This window comes from Hemibagrus wyckioides, linkage group LG04 (assembly GCF_019097595.1).
Source record: "Hemibagrus wyckioides isolate EC202008001 linkage group LG04, SWU_Hwy_1.0, whole genome shotgun sequence".
NCBI classification, from domain to species: domain Eukaryota; kingdom Metazoa; phylum Chordata; class Actinopteri; order Siluriformes; family Bagridae; genus Hemibagrus; species Hemibagrus wyckioides.
The window spans coordinates 18,054,455-18,078,360 of record NC_080713.1 but is presented as its reverse complement, the minus strand read 5'-3'; the positions used below and the strand labels follow the sequence as shown (position 1 = coordinate 18,078,360).

The 23,906-nt window shown below is 38.0% G+C and overlaps 1 protein-coding gene and 1 non-coding gene across 2 annotated transcripts; both read right to left on the bottom strand.

The window, feature by feature from the left end:
- Positions 1-891: 891 nt before the first annotated feature.
- On the bottom strand, positions 892-23,903 carry sf3b3 (splicing factor 3b, subunit 3). Its single transcript, XM_058388066.1, has 27 exons — positions 23,763-23,903; positions 23,066-23,180; positions 22,738-22,893; positions 22,060-22,230; positions 20,993-21,165; positions 20,608-20,749; positions 20,270-20,382; positions 19,824-19,961; positions 19,382-19,485; positions 17,567-17,732; positions 13,620-13,715; positions 13,385-13,457; positions 11,461-11,612; positions 10,678-10,833; positions 10,401-10,556; positions 9,860-10,003; positions 9,532-9,654; positions 9,295-9,449; positions 6,984-7,158; positions 6,483-6,688; positions 6,146-6,302; positions 5,716-5,841; positions 3,667-3,879; positions 3,462-3,560; positions 2,774-2,917; positions 2,301-2,405; positions 892-1,627 (listed from the first exon to the last, which is right to left on the bottom strand). Exons 2-27 carry the CDS (start codon positions 23,133-23,135, stop codon positions 1,487-1,489), a joined length of 3,654 nt encoding a protein of 1,217 aa, XP_058244049.1. The 5' UTR covers positions 23,136-23,180; positions 23,763-23,903; the 3' UTR covers positions 892-1,486.
- Positions 20,828-20,902, bottom strand: LOC131352463 (small nucleolar RNA SNORD111). Its single transcript, XR_009204521.1, has one exon. It is a non-coding gene; the product is annotated as a small nucleolar RNA SNORD111 (small nucleolar RNA).
- Positions 23,904-23,906: the final 3 nt, after the last annotated feature.

The following is a 23,906-nucleotide window of genomic DNA, read 5'->3' as shown; positions in this document are numbered from 1 at the left end:
TTCAGGCTTAGTGTTCGCAGGATAGGCCCCAGATACACTGTGACCCTAACCATGATGAAGAGATTACTGAAGATAAATTAGTGACTGAAGCTTTCGTTTACAATAGCTACAAAATGGACACTTGGACACAATAGGCCCGCGTAAACAGGAAGACTGCATTCAAGCAATAGTGAAGTATTTCTCTTATGTAAGCCCCCACCACACCCCTCCACAACTGTACCAGTTTGTGACTCCTACATTACATTTTTTTAAAATCAATAACAAACCAGATGCATGGTCATCGTTCACCTTTTTTACCTTAACAATGATAAATTAGATTAATTAAATTTCAGGACAACGAATCTCATCCCAGCCACTTCATCCAAGTAGCCAGTCAAGTCAAGACTGAATAGTACTACAGTGCTGACCTCCACACATGACCTAAAACAAATACTGACTGGGGAAAATCAAGTACAAACCTCACATTTTCAAGACAAGTGCCCATTTAAACATGGGGAAAATTAGTTTTTAAAAAAAAAAAAAAAATCACAGTTGTGTTTTTAATACAGAATTGCTTTAAAATGATTTAATCTATACAAACATTCTAGAGGCTTTCCTGGACAGAAGTGTCTCTTTTTTAGAACGTCTGGGAATGCCAGCTACAAGAAAGAAATGACATCCGTCTGCTTTCTGTAGGAATCACCTTAAGGAGTCTGACTGGCTGTGAAAATAAACCCCTCGCCACTTCACACGTGCAGATTTTGAGGAAGCAATGAGAGAAAAACCAATTCAGCTTAAAGGGGTTGTGTAGTTAAAAGGGGAGGCTTGTAAAAGGTGCGTGTGTAAAGAGACAGTATTCCTAACAAACCCATTCCCTACAAAGCTTAACAAAGGGCAAAATAAACACCAACATTTAATTTAAAAAAATTTATTTACAAAATTATTTCAAACATCAACTTTACAAAGAGTATTTTTTAGTAGTTTTAGAAAAAGGAAAAAAAAAAAAAAGTGTGGGTCTGCGATATGGGCAAAAGGTCCAAGGAAAAAACAAAAACAAAAACAACAAAAAAAAAAAGCAACCACAAACACCCCATTGTTCCTCTGCAAAGACAGCTATAGCTATTTTACAAATTACACCATGATCTGAAACAATAGCATGTAAGAGCAGTACTATTTTCAACCTTTACTAGAACTGAAATATGTTTCTAAATCTGAAATCTTATTATTCACACAATAAAAATCAGCCTTAAATTTCAAAGACTGGCAGCAGAAAAAATATTGCCCAACTTGTTCATCTCCTTACTCTTACTCCTTTCAAGGCGCAACCTTGGAATGGGAAGCTTCAGTTTTTACTACACTGCTCAAGGGCCAACTCTTTAATGGTTTGTCTCGAACAGATTTGGAAGTACTCATTCACAATACTGTACTCAAATTAATCGCAGAAAAATGTGGCAGTACTCAAAATAAAGTGGGTATAAAAATGGTAATTTTTATAACAAACACGATTTTAAAAGGCATAACGTGTGCGGATGTCTTCCAGTTTCTTAGACACTTCTGGTGGTGTGCGGTCCAACTCTTCAGCAACACTTTTCTGCTTATGAGGATCCATGGAGTTAAACTGCTCACAGAGATCTCCATCAATTACATTCTGCAACACAAACAAACATTTAAAATGCAGTTTAAAGTACCTTTCAGAAGTTTTTTCCCTTCGACTTTAATATTTCCCTTTATTTAGTTCAGCACAAATAATGCCATTATTATATAATAATGCCACAATCACAATGCTGTCATAAATACAACTAATGTTCTAAACATATTTAGAATATGACTTTGGGCTGTCAAGGGTTTTTTGCTAATAATGTCCCCTTTAGGGTCTTGGTTTAATTCATTTTTACAGTAATACTAGAGTTTTGCTTTCAGTACAACGAAAAGCATTAACAAAGCAGCACTTTATGCTCCATCTGTTGCGAGACAACATTCCAAACCACCCAGGAACAGGAACTCTGCCTAAAACAAAATATTCACTCATTTGAATTACACTGGCAAGGTGCCTCAGGTATAGCATGCTGTCTGTGGCCCATGAAACAGTCTTCCCTTTCACTGTTCCCTTAGGCCAACCCACACAGCGATGATGGAGCTTCTCAAAATGAGTGTATTAGGGCAAGCTTTTGGCATGACTTCTAATAAGCCGTTAGTTGATATTTATCTAACCATTAGAGGCTCAAAATGACTTTTCTTTATAATTCACCCGTACTAAAAAATTGCAACACAGGATTATGAAACATTGACTGTCTGAGAGGCTTTTCTGTACAGGTACCAACCTTCACAGGGAAGTAATAGGAACGGAAGCTAAGGTGGTCTCGGCCGCAAAGTGGAGGGAACTCTGAGCGCATGTGCATTTCCAAGTGCTGGAAGAAGTCGTGGTCCTGATGGCACAGAAAAACAATTCATTTGCATTTTTTTTTTTTTTTGCAGACATACATAATTATATATATATATATATATATATATATATATATATATATATATATATATATATATATGTTTAATTTAAAAATGCTTTTTTCCCCCCACATTGTTGTTAGTACTGTGGAACAAAAAAAAAAGACTGCTTTTAAACTTTTATTGCTCCTCATCTGACAAATGAGTTTCCACCATGACCCTCCAGCTAATGACCACTGAACTGGACATAACATCTCAAGCAGTCACTGAGAGAAGGGAAAAATAGACAATGCCTTTTTTTTTGGGGGGGGGGGGTCTTTTCCTGTTCTTTTCAAATAGAATACAGCCGTACCTCATGAGAGGTGAAGGGCACAAGGATGCCAATGCCACCTGACAGAGTGGTGTACACTAGAGACTCCGAGCCTCCAGGGATAAGCGTGGTCTTCTGCAGTGACAGGACAGTTTCTCCTATGTGGTAGTTCATAACTACATCAGCCTGAAAAAGAAATAAACAGTGTTTGTGTTGGTTAGTTGGCCACTTAACGTCCCTTTAGTGCCTGTGGTGTGAACACTTCACACTCATCACCACACAAAGGTCTGATAAATTAAGCCCTAATATTTCATATCTAATAGTTCATATTAAACGTCATTAGAGTAGCATGTACAAGCAAACACCCTGTCAATAAGCCAAGGTCAACTCACCCTTGCCTCCTCTCACTTGCTTACACACACTCTTGGTATGTCCCTAAATTCCCAACAAGTCATTGGGGCACACTGGGAATTTCCCCCATGTCCACCTAAGCAATTCTAGGACCCTGATTAAAACATAACAACGTCTGGCATGTGGAGAAACGTGGTTCTGGGGTCTTTAGAAACTGACCACAGCACAGACCATAGCGAACTGTTCTGGATGTTTGGTGTGTTGACGTGACCTCAACCCCAGCTAGACACAAACACTGACACAGAAACAAAATTGTGGAGGCTGTCTGGTGCAATTTTCCCATGCCTGGACAGAGTGTAGATTTATTAAAGGCCAGTACCTTTTGGGAGGCTCCATTGAGCAGGCCTCTGTCCCACAATGCTTTGTTCCCTGTGGGGTCCTCATCCACATCATCACTGGTGTTTGGTGGTAGACGAACCTTGAAATGATGTCAAACAAGACTAATCAGTCTTCAATGTCTAGTAATAGCATTTAAAATTAAGATTATTCAGATACATTTAACAGTTAATGCATATAGCACTTACAATACTAATATTGCCAAACTTATCAGCAGCAGCCATGGTGTCATAGTCGAGCAGACAGGCAGTGGTCACCCAGCGTGGGTTTGTATCATCAGCAAAAATGATGAGTTGGTTTTCATTGCGCTTGTAGCGCACCCAGAACAGACTTTCCTGGATGTCCGACACAATCACACGCTGGCCGATGGTGTGGATGCCCGTCACCAGGTTAGGAACATGCTTTAAAAAATATGCAAAATACAATTGCAGATTAACATGGCATGTAAGAGACTACATGATTAGATGCCAAGAAGTGCAACATTCCATAGTACAGTGAAAAAATATAGCTAGCAGAAAATAAGTATACTATGATTTGTAATATTTACAAATAACTTAGAGGATCTAAGTGACAGTACAGTCAAATCAACAACAGGCTGTAATTAAAAGGCTGCACTATTATTCAAGTACACCTTTTAACCAGTAATACGCATTGCAAAGGCATAGATTTAAATATATAGATTTAAGCTCTGTTAATACATCAAAGTGCTGAACCAAAACTAGGGCAAATGTTTAGAAGTTTTATACATCTTAAGAGGAAGGCATAACAGCACAGGATGGTTTCTCTGGTGGTGGAGCATTGTGCAGGACAAATATCTCAACAGCTGGTGATGCTCTGATGACTAGTCCTCATTACCAGGATACCGAAAATATAAAGCAAGGATGGTTAATGCTGTTGTAAGGGGATGTTCTTAGTGTTGGAAAAGTTAACCAAGTGGTTAATTATGGTTAACTCAAAGGAGGTTAAATACACAGACACAATGTTAAAAAGATGGCCATATTAAAGTAGAGGGATCTAATGACTACATACAAACAAATCAAACCCTTTGCCTAGAAACAAGCAAACACTTAATAATGCACAAATTTAAACAAAAACCGCTAGAGTCCTTCGCATTAAATATCTATCCGACACATGAGCTCTACAAGGGGAAAGAACAGACATATAAATGTAGCTACAAGCAGTGACTGAAATTCTTGTGAAATCCTTTTGTAAAATATAAAAGACTGTTATTTAAACCTCATGTTCAAGTAGGCAGTCGTTGCCTCTATGACATTGTGAGAGTGCTTGCATGATTGGGTGGGTGGGAGGGTGTTATTACACAGGTTTGGAATGAAACAAAATAACCTGAGCCACATCCTATGGTGTGTAGGGGGAAACATCATTTAATCAATTTTATCGCTTTTTTGTCAAATGTATTAAAAATATTTCTTCAAGCTGACTGAATGTGGTATGATTATGGCATATTTTTGGTTTGTTTTGAATTATAACCGATTGTATTTACCATGGTAACACAAACTAAACTATCAGAAATTTAACATGATGCATATGTTGATATACTCTCCAAATTTAGTATGAATACTCATTTTCTGTTTCTAGCTGGTGGTGCTATGACTGAATTATCACCATGTACACTTGATATACATCAAACATTCATGGGAAATTTGGGCCACATCACACAACGTACAGTGGAGTTGTGCTGCTCTTTCTTTTTATGTACCACAATGTATTAACTGATTAAATCATGGCAGCACTGAGACACCAAAAATCTTGTCTGAAAATTATGGATATTTTGACATTAACTCTAGCAGTAAATGAAAGAAATCTTGTAAGAGGAGTACCTTAAACATAAAAGCATTTGTCTGCCTTAACAAGACACAAAAGCATAATGCAGGTCACTACTTCTACTGCGATCATTATTATTCTTATTATATGGAAAAAACACTAGAAAAGTATGAGTATTGAATTATGTTTGCGTACACAGACAGTAATAAATAAATAAATAAATAAATTTTGCTAACATTCTGTTGCCTTCTCAGAGCAACAGCTAAACACCTAACGGGGGGTATTTAAGTCTGCATAGCCATTTTAGCCTAATATTTATTGTGAAAGTACTGGAGTATGGTCAATTCTTTAGGGTTCACTGTGGGTTCTCAAAGACCAGGTACAGCTCCAGTCTTTTTAAAAAAACAAAACAAAAAACAAACAAACAAACAAAAAAAACGACCATTTTTTTTTACCTTGTTCTCACACTTGCGGAGCAGCTTCTTTTTGCCAAGGTCATAGATGCGCAGCAGTTTGCCCACCCCAACCAACACTCTGCCCTGGAAGGGGGCAATAGCCAGGGGCACATCCTCCACTGGGGTCTGCCGGTACAACCAGTCAAAATTAGCTCATTCAATCAACATTGTGAGGGCATAAAAAAAAAAAGACCACAACCATGGTTAGGAAATTCTGTGATTAGCTAAGTTTCTTTCAGCTCAGAGAAGCTAATCTCTGACCTTGAGCTTCAGTTTGTTAGTCCTAATAATGGTTATGACACTGCATGCATGGAAAGATGTAGGGGATTTCATTCTTAACCCAAAATCTGACAGAAATAAGTGCAGGTAATGAGCCTTCTGTTCTGCATAATTATGAAATAAGTTTCATAATTATTTACTGTGAACTGACCTTGTGTACAAACTCCAGCTTTTCTCCACCTCCTACCAGACGGTAGGTATAAATGTAGCCACCGCCCACTGAGCGTGGGTTAAGAATCATGTCTCTTGAGACACCCACCAACACATACCAGTCATCACCTCCATTAGCAAAGCGACAAACAGCCACACTGCACACAGAAAGGGAGGGTGTTATGGTTAATGCACAGAACAATCAAAATGACCAGGTAAGCATTCCTTTAATTAATTTCTGCCCAGTGATTATCCCAAATGCACCATTTCCTGTTTCCACACACACTTAACTCTTTCCAACCTGTTGCATGTACTTTCCCCAACATTTACTGTCTTACCTAAAGGCAGCTTCATTCTGCTCCAACTGAAACAAATCCAGAGTGTTGCCCTGGATGGGGTTGATCAGGCGCACCAATGAGGCCCATTGTCCTGAGCCAGCCTTTGGGGCACCAAAGATTGCTTCTGGAAGGTTTTCATTCAGAAAGGCAGCAGCCATTTCTGCAGCCAGCTCCCTCTCATCTTCTCCAGCAGCCTCTACCATTTCCTACAGGAGGAAAAACAGCACTCAGGAATTTCCAGTGTTTGTTTTGGCAGTAATCCTGGCAGTGATCTTTGAGCATACCATGTGTGGGTAACACACTCAGCATGCATAATTAGCCACTGAACCAATGAAACAAGACACTGGCCTACAACCTAAACTTAACAAGCCACCTGCAATACAGAGCACTTTGATTTACAAATGATTTCCCACCCAACATAAAGGCATCATTAACTGAGTGAATCAGCACCAGTATGAGCGGAATCGCAACCTCATGATAACAAATGCCTTGTGCCCTTACCTCTGCCATCTGCTGCTTGCGCTGGGCCTTGGTGGCTTCAGTGTAGGCATTGTGGTCAGTTTCAATGAGGACCAAGTTGTTGGTCTCTGGGTGAATGACAAATCTGCGCGGTGTGTACTGCAGAGGAAAGGCCACCTGGTTAAATACAGCACCCAGCTTCTCCAGAGCCAAAATTCTGTCAAAGACAGCAGGAAAGCAAAAGTGAAAGTAGCCTTTATTAAGACTTGTCAGCAATGTCCCCTCCACATTTCTTTAGAACATTAAGTACAACCTAAACAGAGAGTCAATCTGACAACATGCACAAAAAAACCTTAATATAAAGAAACTGGCTTTATTTCTCATGGTACACAATATGGGCACTGCTGTAACTATCCATGTACAGGCTTTGACAACTCTGACATGAGATGGACAAATAAAACATGACATTTTAAATCCAGGTAATTTGTAATGACAATAGCCACTGCAACAAATCTCCTCCAGTTATTAATATGGAAAGATCAGATTATGTCTAAAATGATTAGGCTAAATAAATTGAAGTCATAACTGTCATGATGTGGCTCTTGCCCCTGTCTGATATCCACTTCAAAATGCACAAGAAGTTAGTTTTCATGTAAACATTGCATTAACCTAATCTACCTTACCTATTCTAATACCTGACCACATTTTAACAACAAACTATGACATTCACTTTCATGCAAGGGTTATTTCTCTGTGCTTTTTCTACTCCACTAAAGCAGCAGAATATTTAAGAAAAATCAGATAAAAAAAGATCTTGCCTAGATTCTTCTGTACTCTGAGGTACAAATGTTACTCAGAAAAACCACAGCAGCTAAAACATCTGAGAAACGCACGCAGGGCAGGAACGTGTTTATCGAAGAACGAAAATTGAAAGTAAAAAAAAAAAAAAAAAAAAAAAAAAAAAACCCACAAACGGGACTTAAACCAACAAAACACCCAGAACTAAAACCAAATAAAAATTTTAAAAATGAAAACTGAAAATATAAATGCTTCCTAATAATTCGCTCATTTATGTTAGAGACATCTCTTGAAGCAGTGAAAGACAAAAATGCAATAAAAATGACAAGCATATTTCTCATGTTAAATCTCTTGCAGCAGTGTGTTGTGTGACTGTGGCAGTGAACTATAACTTTAGTGCAAGTAGAAAAATCTACATATATAATTTTAATTACTGCTGGTAGCACCAGTAATCTGCTGTACTCACTACACCAATTTAACCTTAAAATGCTCAACTATAATAATTCATGCTACCACCCTGCAAATGCCGCAATCAACCAAATGCTTTATTTAGTCCGTTCCCTACTACTGACTTCAGCCATGGTGTGAAACCTAGAGTTAAAAAATTAGTCACTTAAGTAACCACTGTTTTCCACTCCTTTTAAAATTCAATAAGCTTCTGTGCTGTTGTGTTGTGACTCAGCAAGAAGACACCCGAGCATGTATACGGTCATGGAAAAAATAGAGTTTGTACCCTGAAGGTGTTCCTGAAACAATTTTTCCATGTTTATTCTTCACAAAATATTTTATAAATTGTGTAAAGCAACAGCTGTTTAAGGAAGTTACAATTTCTTTTTTTTTTTTTACCAATGACAAATGCAAGAAATATATAACTAACAGCAATTTAATAACCAAATTTTATCAGATGGGCATGTCCCATCACATACTGATATCAGTCACATATAACATAACCAACAGCTTCTCTGATAAAATGTGGCTTTTAAAACTAGCCAACATCAGAGAATGGCACTCCAAATTTTTGTGCATACAGAGATTTTTTTTTTTTTTACTGCTTGAGTTGTTACATTAGCCATCTTCTCAGCTTAAACCAGTCTGGCTAATTGCCGAACTCTCTATTCAACAATGCATTTGTGCTGAAAGATGTGTGACTCGTAGAATCCCAGAAGAAAAAATTCTCAACTATTCAAAACAGCATATCTAGCACCAACAACCTTGCCACAGTTTTAACCTGTATCACCATGTCGCACATTGTGCTGCTACATGTCACGATTGGCTGACTGGATAATCGCATAAATGATCGGGTGTTCCTGCAAAATCATGTGATGTTAATTGGGAAACATGTTAAAATGTGAGAAATATTATTATAATGAGAAAATTTTAACATATGAGGGAAAAACACACCCCTCATGTTTCATTTATAAATAAAAAAAAAATTGACATACTTAAATGTCAACTTAAAATCTGAGTAACTAAATAAAGTAACTAAATTTTCTCAGCACACGGTATACATGGTGAATATTTTCAGCATATACTTTGCAGACAGTGTTGGTGTTACCTCAGTGTGTTGGTAGAGATGGCCACAATGCCTTCAGGACACTGCTCTGAAGCAAACCCTGAGGCATACTCCAGAGTTTCATAGGAAAGTGGCGTTAAATGGAAACGTGACTGGTATGAATAGCTCAGCCATGATCGGCTAGACATGGCCAATACCTGCAGAGGAAAAACAAAATCATAAAAATGATTCGGAACATTCAGAATCAGTTACTGTTCCAAGATGTGTAACAACACTTACAGCCTCTTGGCCCTGCATCCGCACTCTGAAAAGCTTAACTGGTCGAGAGCCCAGGTAGCGTGTGCGAGTGTCAGACAGGTCTCCAGTGACTGGGTCCAGCACAGTGCGGAGTAACACACCATTCTGGCAGACAGACAGACAGACACACGGTGAGACATTCAATACAAATCATAGCAACAGAGAAACAGATGGTGACCAGACAGACAAAAAAAAAAAAAAAAAAAAAAAAAAAAAAAAAAGAGATTGCTTCCTATAATTCATTAGATGAATAAGGGGACAAAATCAGTGCTGTAGTTAATGACACAGAGCAGAACAGAAGGCTCATTACCTGCAGGCCAATGTTGAGGTAGAGGAAGCCAATGGCACCTTTCTCTCCCAGCTCATCTTGTTTCTCCACACCTCCCATCTCCACTATACACAGGGACTCTGGCTGCGCAGGCAGAGCCTGCATACTCAGTGGCTGGAGACAATCCTACACACCAGACAGACAAGGGAAGGGGAGTTAAAAAACTGTTTGGCTTCCTAATTTAACTAATGTGAATTTCAATTCAAATTAGCCAATTAAATAACAATAGCATTTGACTGATCAAAACCACTCTATTTACAATTTTTAACTGTCTAACCAATCACAGTGCAATCCTGTCTTTTTTTTCCCCCCATTTTACTGCAGACAACTATACTTTATGCTACAAAGGCAAAGTTAAAGAACACTAGACCATCTATGACTTCTGTGCAATTAATGGTATGGATGCTTGTGCTTTTACTTTTTGTTAAAAAGGCAGTACAGCACAGTATTATACAGTTTTTGACAAAAGAGGAAAAAGTCAATGTTCCTGAACAGAGAGCAGGTAAAAAGTTAAAAAGCATACCGAGGGGTCTAAGGAGATAATGCGCACTGTGTTATCCACCAAGCCTACAGCCAGGAACCGTGAGCGCTGTTCACCCGGTGGAACGTTTGCAAGACTCATGCAGACAACATCTGCAGACATCTCCTTTCTTTCAGTGTACTCGTTCAACTGCCCTGACTGCAGAGAGAGAGAGAGAGAGAGAGAGAGAGAGAGAGAGAGAGAGAGAGAGAGAGAGTGTTATAGTAGGCATAAAATGTGACAGTGATCAATTGAATAAGCTTTACTTCTGCTGACATACTGGGTCCATTTCAAAGTAGACCAGCTCTCCTCCAGTAAGGGCAATGACCACCTGCCGTTGGTTTACGGCACAGCGCACAATTGTCTTCTTTCCGGGGGTCTTCCACTCATTCACACGCTTATCTGCTCGAATATGGCGAATACCATCTGGGTAAACCTGGAAAAGCAGATGAAGACAAACAATGACAAAAATTAGAAAGTTAAGAGAAATTAAATATAAAAGACCTTAGGTCTGCTGGTGCTTCTTTACATTTATTAAGTAAATACCCACCAAATGCGAATCATTAATTACTCATTTCAAAAAACAATGTTACCGCCATAGCATTTGCACCCTCTGCACATTTTATTGAATTATGCAATCTGCTGTACGTGAGAAAACTGAAGATTAATTAAAACAACTTTAAAACCACCACTTATATAGCTATGCCATTTTCCATTTTGTACAGACAAAAAAGAAAAGTCTCCATTGTTCCATTCGTTATCCCTTATAGGAATAGTTGTGGAGTCACTAACATTCCCGTCAAGGAGCTTTTGCCACCTGAACACCTTGGGAACCTCCATGAAACAACAGTCTGTGTGTGTGCGCTGCAATAATAGTATGATAATAATAGCTGGGGTATTACTGCAGCCAATAGCACACAGTATGAGAACTGTGTGGGTGGAAACCAGAGGTTTGAAGGATCTGTTTGAACATGTGAATCTTTTAATACTAAGGGGAATCTCTTAAACTATGATGGGCATTCATGTCAGCACAGCGGAGTCTGGGAAACGTCACATCACTTGCCTGCACTAGAGCATCTTCCCCCAGCAGAGAACAGGACAAAGTTGGGGTAGTTCCCAGGAAGCCAGAGTCCGTCACTTCTTCCACAGTTTCTCCGATTGACAGCACAAGGGTGGCGTTAACGAAGGACACAATGATGTAGGCGTCAAACTCATCTGCGAAACGGAAGATTGTCATTGGCAAAGTTACTCCACAGTAAGAAGGAAACTATGGTGTCATTAGCCAGCTCTTACAAAACTAGCAACTCATATCAAACCAACGCCATTTCATGGTCCAATGAAATGCACATTACCGCATACACAGTAGATTAAAATTAGATTAATATTACTCATGTTTCCAGGTTCAAAGTTTCATTACAAAATAAGACCCTGCTACTGATATTCCATGTAGTTCTATCCTAACAGCGAACCTTATTTTTCACACAAAACTTTGTTCTGTTCAAAGAAAGAAAGAAAGAAAGAAAGAAAGAAAGAAAGAAAGAAAGAAAGAAAGAAAGAAAGAAAGAAAGAAAGAAAGAAAGAAAGAAAGAAAGAAAGAAAGAAAGAAAGAAAGAAAGAAAGAAAGAAAGAAAGAAAGAAAGAAAGAAAGAAAGAAAGAAAGAAAGAAAGAAAGAAAATAAACATATAGATCACATGACTTCAAAGAATCCTCTCTGGCAGACAATTTACCTAAAAATGCACCACATCAGTTTACCAGTAAGCCATGTTGTTGATTGAAAGTGGGTAAATTTTGCAGCATACCTCCCACTGAATAGTTTAACAAGTGAGAGCAAGTCCAACACCAAGGCTGAACTCTGAATGGAGTGACTATTCCTCATAAGCTTTAAGCATACAGACAAAAATCAACAAGTTTGGTCTAGCTGTTGTAACTAGTTTGCTTGGTCGTATTTGTAATGCAGTTCCGCAGACTGAGAATGAGATTTTCCATGTAGACTAGGGCTGCAGCAAACTATTTTTGGTTTTTTTTTTCCAATCAATTAAAATTAGATGGAAGATTTAAAAACTACATTAAATATCACTTTTATTTCACAAACATTACATTGCAGCATTTCACAAATACTACTACACAAGTAATTAGGCTTTCTTAAATTACTGACATTTATTTGATAATCTGTCACAGCACAAGAATATTACCAAATGCATGCTAACCAAATGAAAGACCCAAAACTAATAAAGTGGATGTAGTCTGAACTAGTTTTGCACATTCTTTAAAAATGATTATTTCGAACCCTGACTTGTTCAATTCTAACCAGTTATTCAAAATAAAAGCAAAAGGTAAATCAGTTTCATTGTGTGCAATCAACGTTATTACAATAAGTCCTAATTAAAAGAACATGATAATTTCTAATATTGCCTTGCTAATATGAATGTTACTCTCTCTATTAGTTTAGCATGAGGAAAATGCAGCATGGGGAAAAATGATTAACTGCCTTTCAAACTGCCACATATCAGTCATTGCCAATACCTGACTAAACTGCATAGGCCTACAAGACACTTATTTAGGAAAAAAATATTATTATTAAAAATATAGAATGGATGCTAATAGCTGACCTCACAAAACTGCATCATCATACATGCCTAATGACATTGGCTGCGTTTTTCAAACTTTAATCTCCCAGAATAATTATTAATTTAAGACCATACAGCCTAGAAATAAAGAACAAACAGGAGACCAAAACTAAAAAACAAGTGGAATGGTTTCCTGTCTTATTATTAAAATTATTATACAGGTTCATGTCGATGCAGGACACAAGATTAGCATACTAACATGTGTCATAATTAGAAATTATGGTATTAGTGGCTTCCTCCCTGTTGAAGATCTAAGACTGGTTTAAAAAAGCTTCTGTAGTATAAAGTACATGCATTTTCAAGCAAGAGATACATTCTTAAAAGATGTTTCCCCCTCAGGGAACATATCAGGCATATACCTTCTACATGCCTCCTCACAGTCCACACAGCATTGGGGTTACCAGGAAGCTCAGACACAGCCATCTCCGAGACCTGCGTGTAGACACACCCACACACACACTTTAGATGTTCCAATAGGCCACATATGCATGTATACAACATACCATAAAAGGTTTCAAACTTGCAGACACTAAATATAAACAAAACCGGGAAAACTTTGTAGGCAGTGAGCAAATGATCTAAACACGCACACACCTCCAGCCCATGTCTAAGAACCCTTAGTGTAGATCGTGGTCCTCTACCACATGCCACATACAGTTGAGGTGTGTCCTCATTTGCCAAATCAGCAATCTGCAGGGGAAAAAAAGGACAGGGTTAGTGGAGGAGACGCACAAGAAGCAGCAGCCAGTACTGCTTTGACTGAACACTTTGGCAGAAAGAAAGTCTTATCATGCTATTGTGATACACAACATTAAAAAAAAATTTAGAATGATGCTGAGCCATGAAGAGGATGAGAGAACACTATTCACCAGGGAAAATCAGGTATATTTTAAATACAGCCAATTTGCTTGGTTCAAAACAATAAACTACATGTCCCACATTTTTAAGCTCTTGCATTCTGTTACTATTCAGACTGTTAGTTGTAGGTGTTTTACTGCACAAACAAAACCGTGCTGTGTGAAAACCTATGCTAAAGAAAACATTTAGTAGACATGTACTGAAAAACATAGCCCAAGTTCACTTGCTTAACCCTAATGCTAACCCTAACACCATCCTTTATTTCATTAAAACTTATAATAATAAAAAAAAAAAAAAAAAAAAATTAATAATAAAAAAATCCATTCAAAATTCATACCGGACCAGACAGTCAAGCACAGGATCAGAGATTCCTCTAAGCACAAAGGTGACGGAATCATTTTCTTAAACAAAAACTGGAGCAATTCATGGAATGTTACGACTTTCTGGAGCATCTGATAATTAAGTGCTGCCCTTTCTATTTGCCCTGGGAGTTTACCTCAGTCATAAACAATGTCTACACGCCTCCACAATCAAACACAGGTACAGCCTTGGATGAAATCCAGGCAACAAAAACAACAAAGGCTGCCACTGTCATTGCTGGAGGCTGAAGTAAGGCAATATGTAATGTCTGGCCATTAAGCTTAGGCTGAAACATCAATAAAACCAAGGAAATGGCTGTGGACTTTGAGGGAAAGCAAGTAAGTGACTCCACCACTGGCCACCTTTCCCACCAGAATGCTGTAGATCCTAAGAGAGGAGCATGTCATCGTATACCTCTCCTGGTCACACCACATGAAAACCAGGAAAGCAAGGCAATAGTTTTGCCACCTCAGGTAGCTCCAATATTTCGCTGTTCATATTCAATATATCCTACAAACACATCAGAGAAATAATCAATTCAGAAACTGCTCTATTCTAAACAGCAGCACTATGGAGGAGGTGGTATGCTGAATAAAAAACCCCAGTATTTTAAGGAAGCAAAAAGGGAGGTTCAGATTTGCCACCCAACTGCACATGAACACATTCAACTTTATATTCCAAAGTGCTTTGTATACCATGATATACTGAGCACAGGAGTGAATACCCTCCCACCTCATTATTTCAATCCTTATTTTTTTTTACCACTTACTCCACTTTTTTGTAACTTTTATTCTTTCCTGTTAACCATCCATAATTTCACTGTGCAACAGTTTTCCTAAGATGTTAAGAACACATTAAAAAGCTGTGTATTTTCTATTTGATGTCACTTGACTGGAAAACAGACCTTCAGAAATTCACTTTGGACCAATTAATCTTAATTTTTTTCAATAAACAAAATACAATGCATGAAATTAAATAAATATTTTGGACAAAGATTCACTTTTGCTGTCAATTTTGTTGTGAAATTAATTTCAAGTCACTTAGTACATTAGAAAAAAAACCCTCTCTGCTGTTCAATCATTAATAGACAGCTGAGAAAACACATCAGTGCAGAAGTATGATGGAAATCATTCGGTTCGAAACCATTCAAACATATGTTCCCCCAACAGCTTTTAACTTCTGGCCAGGAAAAGAATCTCTGGAGCAATAAATCACCTGTGGAACGACTAGACCAATTATCATTGTGCTATTTATCCTGTAGTTCCTAAGGAAACTGTAAAACCAAACACTTGCATTGAAAATTAATAATTTATTATTAATTTCACCTTCCACCATGTTGGACGTTTGGGGGACAAAGTTAGGGAGGCCAGATTAGGATGGTTTGGACATGTTCAGAGGAGGGAGTGTGGGTATACTGGTAGGAGAATGTTGGACATGGAGCTGCCAGGAAGGAGGAAAAGAGGAAGGCCAAAGAGGAGGTATATGGATATAATAAATGAGGATATGAAGTACGGCTGCAGCTATCGATTATTTTAGTAATCGAGTATTCTACCGATTATTCCATCAGGTAATCAGATAAGTATTTTTTCCTTATTAACGAGGAATGCTAAATATGTAAGAAAAGACAGCTCTGTTAAAATGAACAACTAAGTTGTTTCCTATTTACAAAAATTAAAATCTAAACCTGTTTAGTGCATTTAATTGACATTCAAAATGCAAATACAAATATACAAATAAAAAAAACGCAATTACTTCAAAAGAAGGTAAAAATAGAACCTAAAAGAAAATAATAATAATAATACCTAAACATTGCATTTATGTTGTGCAACTTAATTTTGACGTGTCAGTCTAAATACAGCTCAAGCATGACAAGCATTTACTGTCTTCCTGGAAGACTTTGTGGCTTTTGTAAGAGGCAAAAATTAGTAGACAGGAAGGTAACAAGAACAAGAGTTCATACACAAAATTTCTTAACACACTTTTCTGTAACATGAAATCAGAGTTATTTGGAGAATAGACGCTCTTAAATGTCTCCCTACATACTGGTGTGTGTGTGTGTGTGTGAGAGAAAGAAAGAGCGTGAGGCTATCAAAATGAATGACTCTTAGGCTTTTACAAAACTTAGCTAAATTAGGGACATCATAACTAGCCACCATACTGATTTACGCTCTTAAAGTCACTACATGTAGCCACAATCCACATACATTTATACCGCCCTTAATTTTTCAATTTCAACTAGCAATCATATTGTTTTAAGCTAAGTGCGAACGTTCAAACTGATTTAAGCCAAGTGTGAAGCTTGCGTCAACTCTGTGGACTTAAAGCGGGGACTGTGTGTGAATGAGATATTAACGCAGTGAAGTTATATGATATTTGGACATTAGACATTTGGAAGCGGTATTTTAGGGACCGTCGACAAATTTCTGTACGACTGAAATGTGGTACTTGTTACTTACCTGGCTACATGCCCCAGTTATTCTAATTTCTTATTAAATATACATATGCCATGTGTCATTGCATACAGCTTTTGTTAATTTATTAATAATAATTTAATTAATGGATAGTATTAATTATGCATCATGTGAATTCATTTGTAATTATTTATTTATTTTTTATTTAAAAAAAAATAATAAAATAAAATAAAAATATCACTATTCCTTCAATACCTAGGTCATGTGACCCTGTGACCCCAAACTAGTACCAAAATAATCTAACTGGAAACCCCCACGAGGTACACCTCTTATCCCAAAATATGTCTTCACTGATTTTTATTTGTTGACGGTCCCCAAAATACCGCTCCCGAATGTCTGTCTAATGTCCGAATATCAAACTTCACTGCAGTTGAGAAATTGAAGTATGGAACTTGTACTGTTATGGTACACCAGTTCAGTCTTACAGTAATCACACTGTACAGTGTACTGTCTGTTTTAGTTTGAAATGATCCCAAACTTTGAAAACTTTCTGCCGTTTTCTTTGGTCTGAATCTTCTGTGTGTAGTTACAGTAAATGGACTAAATGAAGCTTCGAGGCAACTAATTTGCCTCAATGATTTTTTGTATTCGAATTACTCGAGGAATCATTTCAGCCCTAATATGAAGCTAGTGGGTGTAAGTGTTGATGATGCAGAAGATAGGGATAGGTGGAGAGAGACGATTCGCTGTGGCGACCCCTGAAGGGAAAGCCGAAAGACCTTCCACCATTAATGACAGCTTCAGCAAAACCAAACAGTGATCAGAATTATATAATTTTAGAGACTAAAAGACAGAACACACCACACTTGCAAACAGATTGGTTAAAATCACCCACACACACCACTAATGTACCTGGCAGGACATGATGGGGGAAAGGTTCTCCTGTTCGTCTACGAGCACTAGGTTCTTAAGTGGCCGGGGCTGGAAGAAAAAGGTGTCTCCTTCCTCCAGAGGCATAGCGGAAGAGAACTCTGGTTCATCGTCGTCGTCACCCAGGTGGGCTATCTGATACAGATAACTAAGACAGAAACAGGGTGCAGATACTAAGAGATGAGTGTGATGATCTTTATAAAGCATACACATTTCTGATTAACCTAAAAAGTAATGCCTCTTTTCAATTCATAAATGAAACTTTCACTTTATTATAAGTCACTTAACTCAACAACAGAAAACGTCCATGGATACTACAATAATATATTTGTATATATTTGGAGAAAAAAAAAACCCCAGAACATTTTTAGTCAAATGTTCGGTCATGTGACACTAAATATGCTCTTTTACCTTTGTTAGCATCTAACTAAATACCTGTCCATTAAACTCAAATACAGATAACTGAAAATTAAAGTTATTGACAAAACCTGGGATAACTTGTAACAGTTCCTCATTTTGTTCGTCATCTAAAAATTCATTAAAAACAATTAAAACCCCCTTTTTTTCCCTATTAAACACCAAAATTCGGTTTCTTTCACTGCATTCACATTCATGAAAGCTGTACAAGAACTTAAGGCTGTCCAAACCTTTTTATAACCTGCACTCACTGCCGCTCCCTATTATTCTGAAATGAGTTCTGCCAATTTTTAACTTCATGTTGAAAAGTAAGCAAGTAAAATTCATTAACATCTAAGATCTGCAGCCAACTCCAATAAAATCCCAGGTGTTGGATCCCATCGCTTCAAAGACATTTTTGTCTCTTAATTCCACTGTGGAATCTACTGCTTGTGTTTAACTTATGGTTTTTTTAAAAGCAAGTACAACTGTTAGGACATTAAAAAACAGGAAGCAACAGATATACCACATGGTCTTCTTTAAGGCAGAAACCTTTGCTGATGGTCATGGAAACATTCTCAAATCATTGTGTGTGCTACACCACTGCAACTGTTCTTTACTGACTGACTGACAGGTTAAACCGACAGACAGAAACTGTTTTTCTGCAATTATTATTATGAAACAGCCTTTCCAAACACGCTGCCAAACTCTGCCTTGCACTGCAAAGTTTCCCTTTTCCAGTGTCTGTGTGCACAGCTCCAACAATTCTTATTGCTAAAATATTTAAGTAAAAAATCAACTATAAATTTTAATATTTTAACAGAAGAAACAGATTGGCTTTGTCAAAAAATTCTGAAATAATTATGTCAATCAGTTAAAAGATAGTCAGTGCAGCGATGGACTTTTGACCATTAAGACAATTACAATATTGCATCACCCTATGAAACTGAAAATGAATGTTTTAGTTTTCTGTGACCAAGGTCAGTAATGCAATAGAAAGTCACACACTCCATTTTCCTTTTCTTTCAGTCATTTACTGTGTGGCATCATGCCAAGTGAGACATTTTTTGTTTTTGTTTTTTTGTTTTGTTTTTTTTAAATGACATAACTATGTTGTTGTTGGAAAACAAATTTAATCCATGATCTTAGTATCAGCTTTTTTTCTAAATTTGTGCTGTAACTAAATTTGTTCCAGCCCCAGTGTGACGTTCAAACTGTAGACAAGAAGTTACAGCAGAACAGTTAATGTTCATAATAATAGGCCAATCTATTACAGAGAAGATAGTGCTAAAGAGACTCATATCTAAAATGCTGTTTACAAGAAAGAGGCAGGAAACGATCAGAAAACGCAATTTCAGTTAACCTCTGTTGTCAGACATGCGACTGCATTTTGCAACTTACTGGTTTCCAAACTCTGATGCCACAAACAGGAAGCCAGTCTTTAGCACACACATTGCAGTGGCCACTGGGATGGTGTCAAAATATTTCATCCTGATCTCCGTGACCTAAGAAGAAACAACATTCTTTACATACCAAATATTTGGAATGCAGCTCAAACTACAAATTCACAGGCTGATTTTTTTTTTTAATTAATGTGTGTAAGTAGAGGTCAGATATCAACATTCTCTTCAGCATTAGTCAGAGAAGAGACATGAAGGTATATCATTTCTACATTACAGACACATGACCCCAAAGTTCATAATGGTAACCATTCATTAACAACATTCAATTAAGGGAGAATGCACACACACAGGTATAAGCCCATCACTAGATTAGAGATTCAGCAAGCAGCCCATCCCACTTTTAAAACAACTACAGTTCAGTCAGAGGCCACAGCTCTTACCATTTCCTCATCTGTTTCTAAGGTAACCTTGAAGATGTCTCCCTGCTCAGTCTGGGTAAGGAAGAAGAACATGGACTTGGTTTTGTGTGTGGCTGAACAGACGAAGATCATGCCTCTCTCTGGATCATCCAAGTCATTCTGAAGTGGTGCAGGGAGAAAGGAAATTGATCAGTTCTAAACCACTATGGCAGATTTTCAAGCTCTTGTACATTACTCACAATATATTCTACAAAACAGCCAAGGAAAACCACAAGTACCATATAATTATGTTTTTGTTAAAACTAGCAGTTGAGATCAGAAGTCTTGGTTGTCTCCAGGGTTTGTGGCAGAGAAGAGACATGAAAACCTCATCATTTCAGCTGGAAGTCCTATAACCTGATTACAGCTGTCTGAAATATGGTTTTAATCCTGAAACACCTCTCCTGCACAACCAACAACATACTCACCCTTCTGCGTGGGATTGGGCAGCGGATATCTGGCTGGTCCCCAAAGTTCTTGTAAGTGATGTAATTTTCTGAGCAAATGAGCACACCGCTCGGTCCATCAGAGCCACCTGGCACTGTTGCACAAATACGCACAAAAGAATTAGACAAGTATTAAAATTTACTGCAATCAATATTTACAGTGCATCCTTAGGATGTGTGCCGTGATAGAAGTCAGATATCAACATTTCTCTTCACATCAATCAGAGAAGAGACATGAAGGTAGCTCATCATATGTACATTACATCCAGTGTATTCTCGCAAACACATTCATACTGAAAAGACTCTCGGCTAGGTCATACCTGTGATGAGGAAGTTGCCATGCTCTTCCAGAGCATCACTGTACTTGCGCACTACATGGTTGAGTCCCAGGTCTAACTCATAGAAAGTCAGAGTCTGCTGTGTGTTTGCTGCCGCCTCCCCTGTGGGGTCAGTATCAGCTTCCTGTGAAACAGAACCATATCAGTCTTAAATCAGGAAAAACAACCAGTGTTTTAATAAGACCGTAGTTTAGTGTACATGCAGTGATCAGAGGTGTATACAATCTCCACATTGAGATATCAGAGAAGAGACATGAGTAAACTCATCATTTCACTGGCAAAAACACTAAGTAAAATCTGAAGGGTAGGAAAAAAAAAATGAGAAAAAGAATGGCATGTGCCTTGGTTTTAAACACTGCATACTCACCTCATAATCCATCTCAAGACAGGCAAACATGGGGTTCTCAAAACCCACATCCACCCCAACCACATGGTAGACCAACGTATTAGCCTTGTGTGCTTCCAGAGGGGAGGAGATGGTGAGGCGTGCAGCTGCATCTCTATTCAGGATGTACACTAATTTCTGCTTCTCTATAGCACCTGTATTGAAAAGCCCACAAAGTCATTTAATAAACCACAGGGATTACGCAAAGGTATTTCCCTGAACATGCTTGTGGTCTGCCAGCTCCAGGAGTCATGAATCATAATTACAACCAAACTATTCCTTTTAATACCGCCATGTTTAGATGATTCACCGCAGGTGCCGTACTCTGCTTCAAAATCAGCAATACACACATTATATAAACAAACCATTTATCATACTTCCCGGCAGATGCAGGATTTTATATAAACAAGGGAGTTACATCATGAAATACATACAGCCTAGGTACAATTTCATAGAGTAGAATCCCAACATTTGGCCTATAACAACACAATGTGTATAAACAAAATTATTTTAAAAGGAATAATCTGAAGAACTGCTTCAGTCTCAAACAGAAGTTATACACAAAGGTACAGAATAGCAGGAGATGTGAGGATTCTCTGGCAATCTTTTAATCTACAGGTTTTGTGCAACCTATTATATCTAGTTACTGTGAGAGAAATGTGAAATATCTTCAATGAAATAAGAGACAAAAATAATTATGTTCTTTCTTGCAATATAAAAGGATGTTTTCCACTGATTCATCCAATCCTTTTTAAAACAGCTCAGTTGGTCATGAAGCATTTTAACTGAAATCCTAAACAGCTTAGCATTCAAACAATTCAGTCACAAACAGGTGCCCAAAAAGCTCAAATCATTAACCTCTGATGTAAAGTTAAAATAAATAAACAAAAATAAAAACATTTCAAGTGAATTTACAATTTCCCATACAGGTCATAAATAATGTTTTTTTTCTTCTTTTGAGAAACACGGTTTGCATTGCATTTTGGAGAGGGCAAAAGACCACCTAGGAGAGGCTGCTTTCTTAAATTTTTTGGGGTGGTTTGTCTTACCTATCATAACAGCTCTGCCTTTGGGATCCACAGCCAGGAACTGTCCTGGAACAATGCGTCGACAGCCACTCTTGCCAAAGGTCTCCTGGTGCACCTTTTCAAACATGTTCTTGGAGGGGTGATACTCCAGGATTACAATACGACCCGAATCACTGCCTATCACGATGTAGTCTACAATTCATCAAGAGAAGAAAAAGCACCAACAAAGTCAGTCATGATACATTTTAGCTTTAAAGGTGGAAAGCACAAAGAGAAAAAAAATCAATTAAATATTTAAATACACAGCAGATGTGTACATCAGGATAGACATCCGGTTAGACAGAAAAAAGGTTGCCAGAGTGATCATTCTTTAGTGGGCAGCCACGCAGTTATGAAAGTAACATGAAGGAGAAAGACCACTTTATTAACATGAGTGTGTGTGCAGCGTTTATGCGTTAGAGATTTACAGATTTCATTCATTCAAACAGGGGTAACTGTGTATCTTGCTCAGGGTCACATGGTGGCTTAATTACTTACTGTTTGTCAGAAAATACTGAGGGCAGGAACAAACAGTAACTGCTAAAGTGGGTGGGATCGGTCAGTCAGTCATTGCTCAGATTGCGGGTGGGAACGGGAGTATAAAAAACAGCCCTGCACACACCCCTAAATCATGGATCTCATGTAGCAAATTAAATTTACCTTTTGTGCCACCAGTCAGCCTGAAGGCCATGAGTGAGCGGATTATGCCAAACACCTCCATCGTGAGCAGCGTGTGAACTTTGCCAGTGTTCGCATCAGGGCGCAGAAGCTCCAGGATCTTCCCTCGAGAAACAACAATCTCCTGCTGTTTGGTACCTAAAGAAAAAAAGAAAGAAAGACAGAAAGAAAGAAAGAAAGAAAGAAAATGATATGAAACTGAATATTTCAGTTAAGGATTTTAGTGAAAAAGAAACATATGGGAGCACAAAGGAATGAAATACAAATACAATCACATCATCATTAGTTTAATCCAGCGTGAGTGAGTTACCTGAGAAGTTGCCATGGATGGCATGAGTGATGCCAGTGGCGCGCTGCAAGGTCAGATTGTACAGAAACATGATGTCTCTGGACCTTCAGCTCTGGATGGAGAAAGTTCTCTTCACCTGTAACCACCAAAAATACACAAATAAACAGGTGTGATCAAAACAGACTGAAGATATTGACCTTACACGAAATAAATGCTTTGACCATTATTTAGCTGATGAACAATGTTGCATGCTAAGTTACAAATTCTGCATTGACTAGTTTTAACATTTCCAACTGGTTTAGTCGTCACTAGATCCCTAGAACATATGAAAGAAGTATTTATCTTCAGTGGAGATTATGAAGCTGTAATATGCATTAGCCTGGCACTTTCACAGACAACTAGCTAGTACGCTAGCTAAGAGACTACTAACTCGCTGGAGTAACTCATAAAATGTTTCTGAGTCTCCGCTAGCATCTTCGGTTAGATGGGAAACCTGGTCGTTATATAAACACAAGTGTGGGCTTTTAAACTAAAATAACTGCTCTATTCTACATCACGCTTAGTGACCTAGCCATTCAGTTAGCATACTCATTCATAACTAGCCTGTGTAGCTAACGTCGCAGTCAGACTCTAATTTGTTCTTTTGCGTTTCAAACACACCCATTCATCAATAACATCATTCTCTGATATCTCCTTGTAGTGCACGGAAACAATTTACCGATTTTACTATCAGGATGTTGCAGATATCGGCGGATGAAGAACTCATTCACAACATTAGCACGCCAGCTTGTGTTTTGCAAACGCCGCTCTAACGATTCGGGTCCTTGCAGCTTCCAAGCGCGCGCGTGTTAGCTGTCCTGCG

Bases quoted from the DNA above. Each gene is read 5' to 3' on its own strand.
- sf3b3 (XM_058388066.1), bottom strand. From the start codon at position 23,135: ATGTTTCTGTACAATCTGACCTTGCAGCGCGCCACTGGCATCACTCAT. The intron at 17,733-19,381 runs GTAAGTTGCAAA...TTTCTGTCTTAG, and splicing joins GCATCAGAGTTTGGAAACCA to TTATCTGTATCAGATAGCCC. The intron at 2,406-2,773 runs GTACGGCTGTAT...CTGTGCCATCAG, and splicing joins TGCCCTTCACCTCTCATGAG to GACCACGACTTCTTCCAGCA.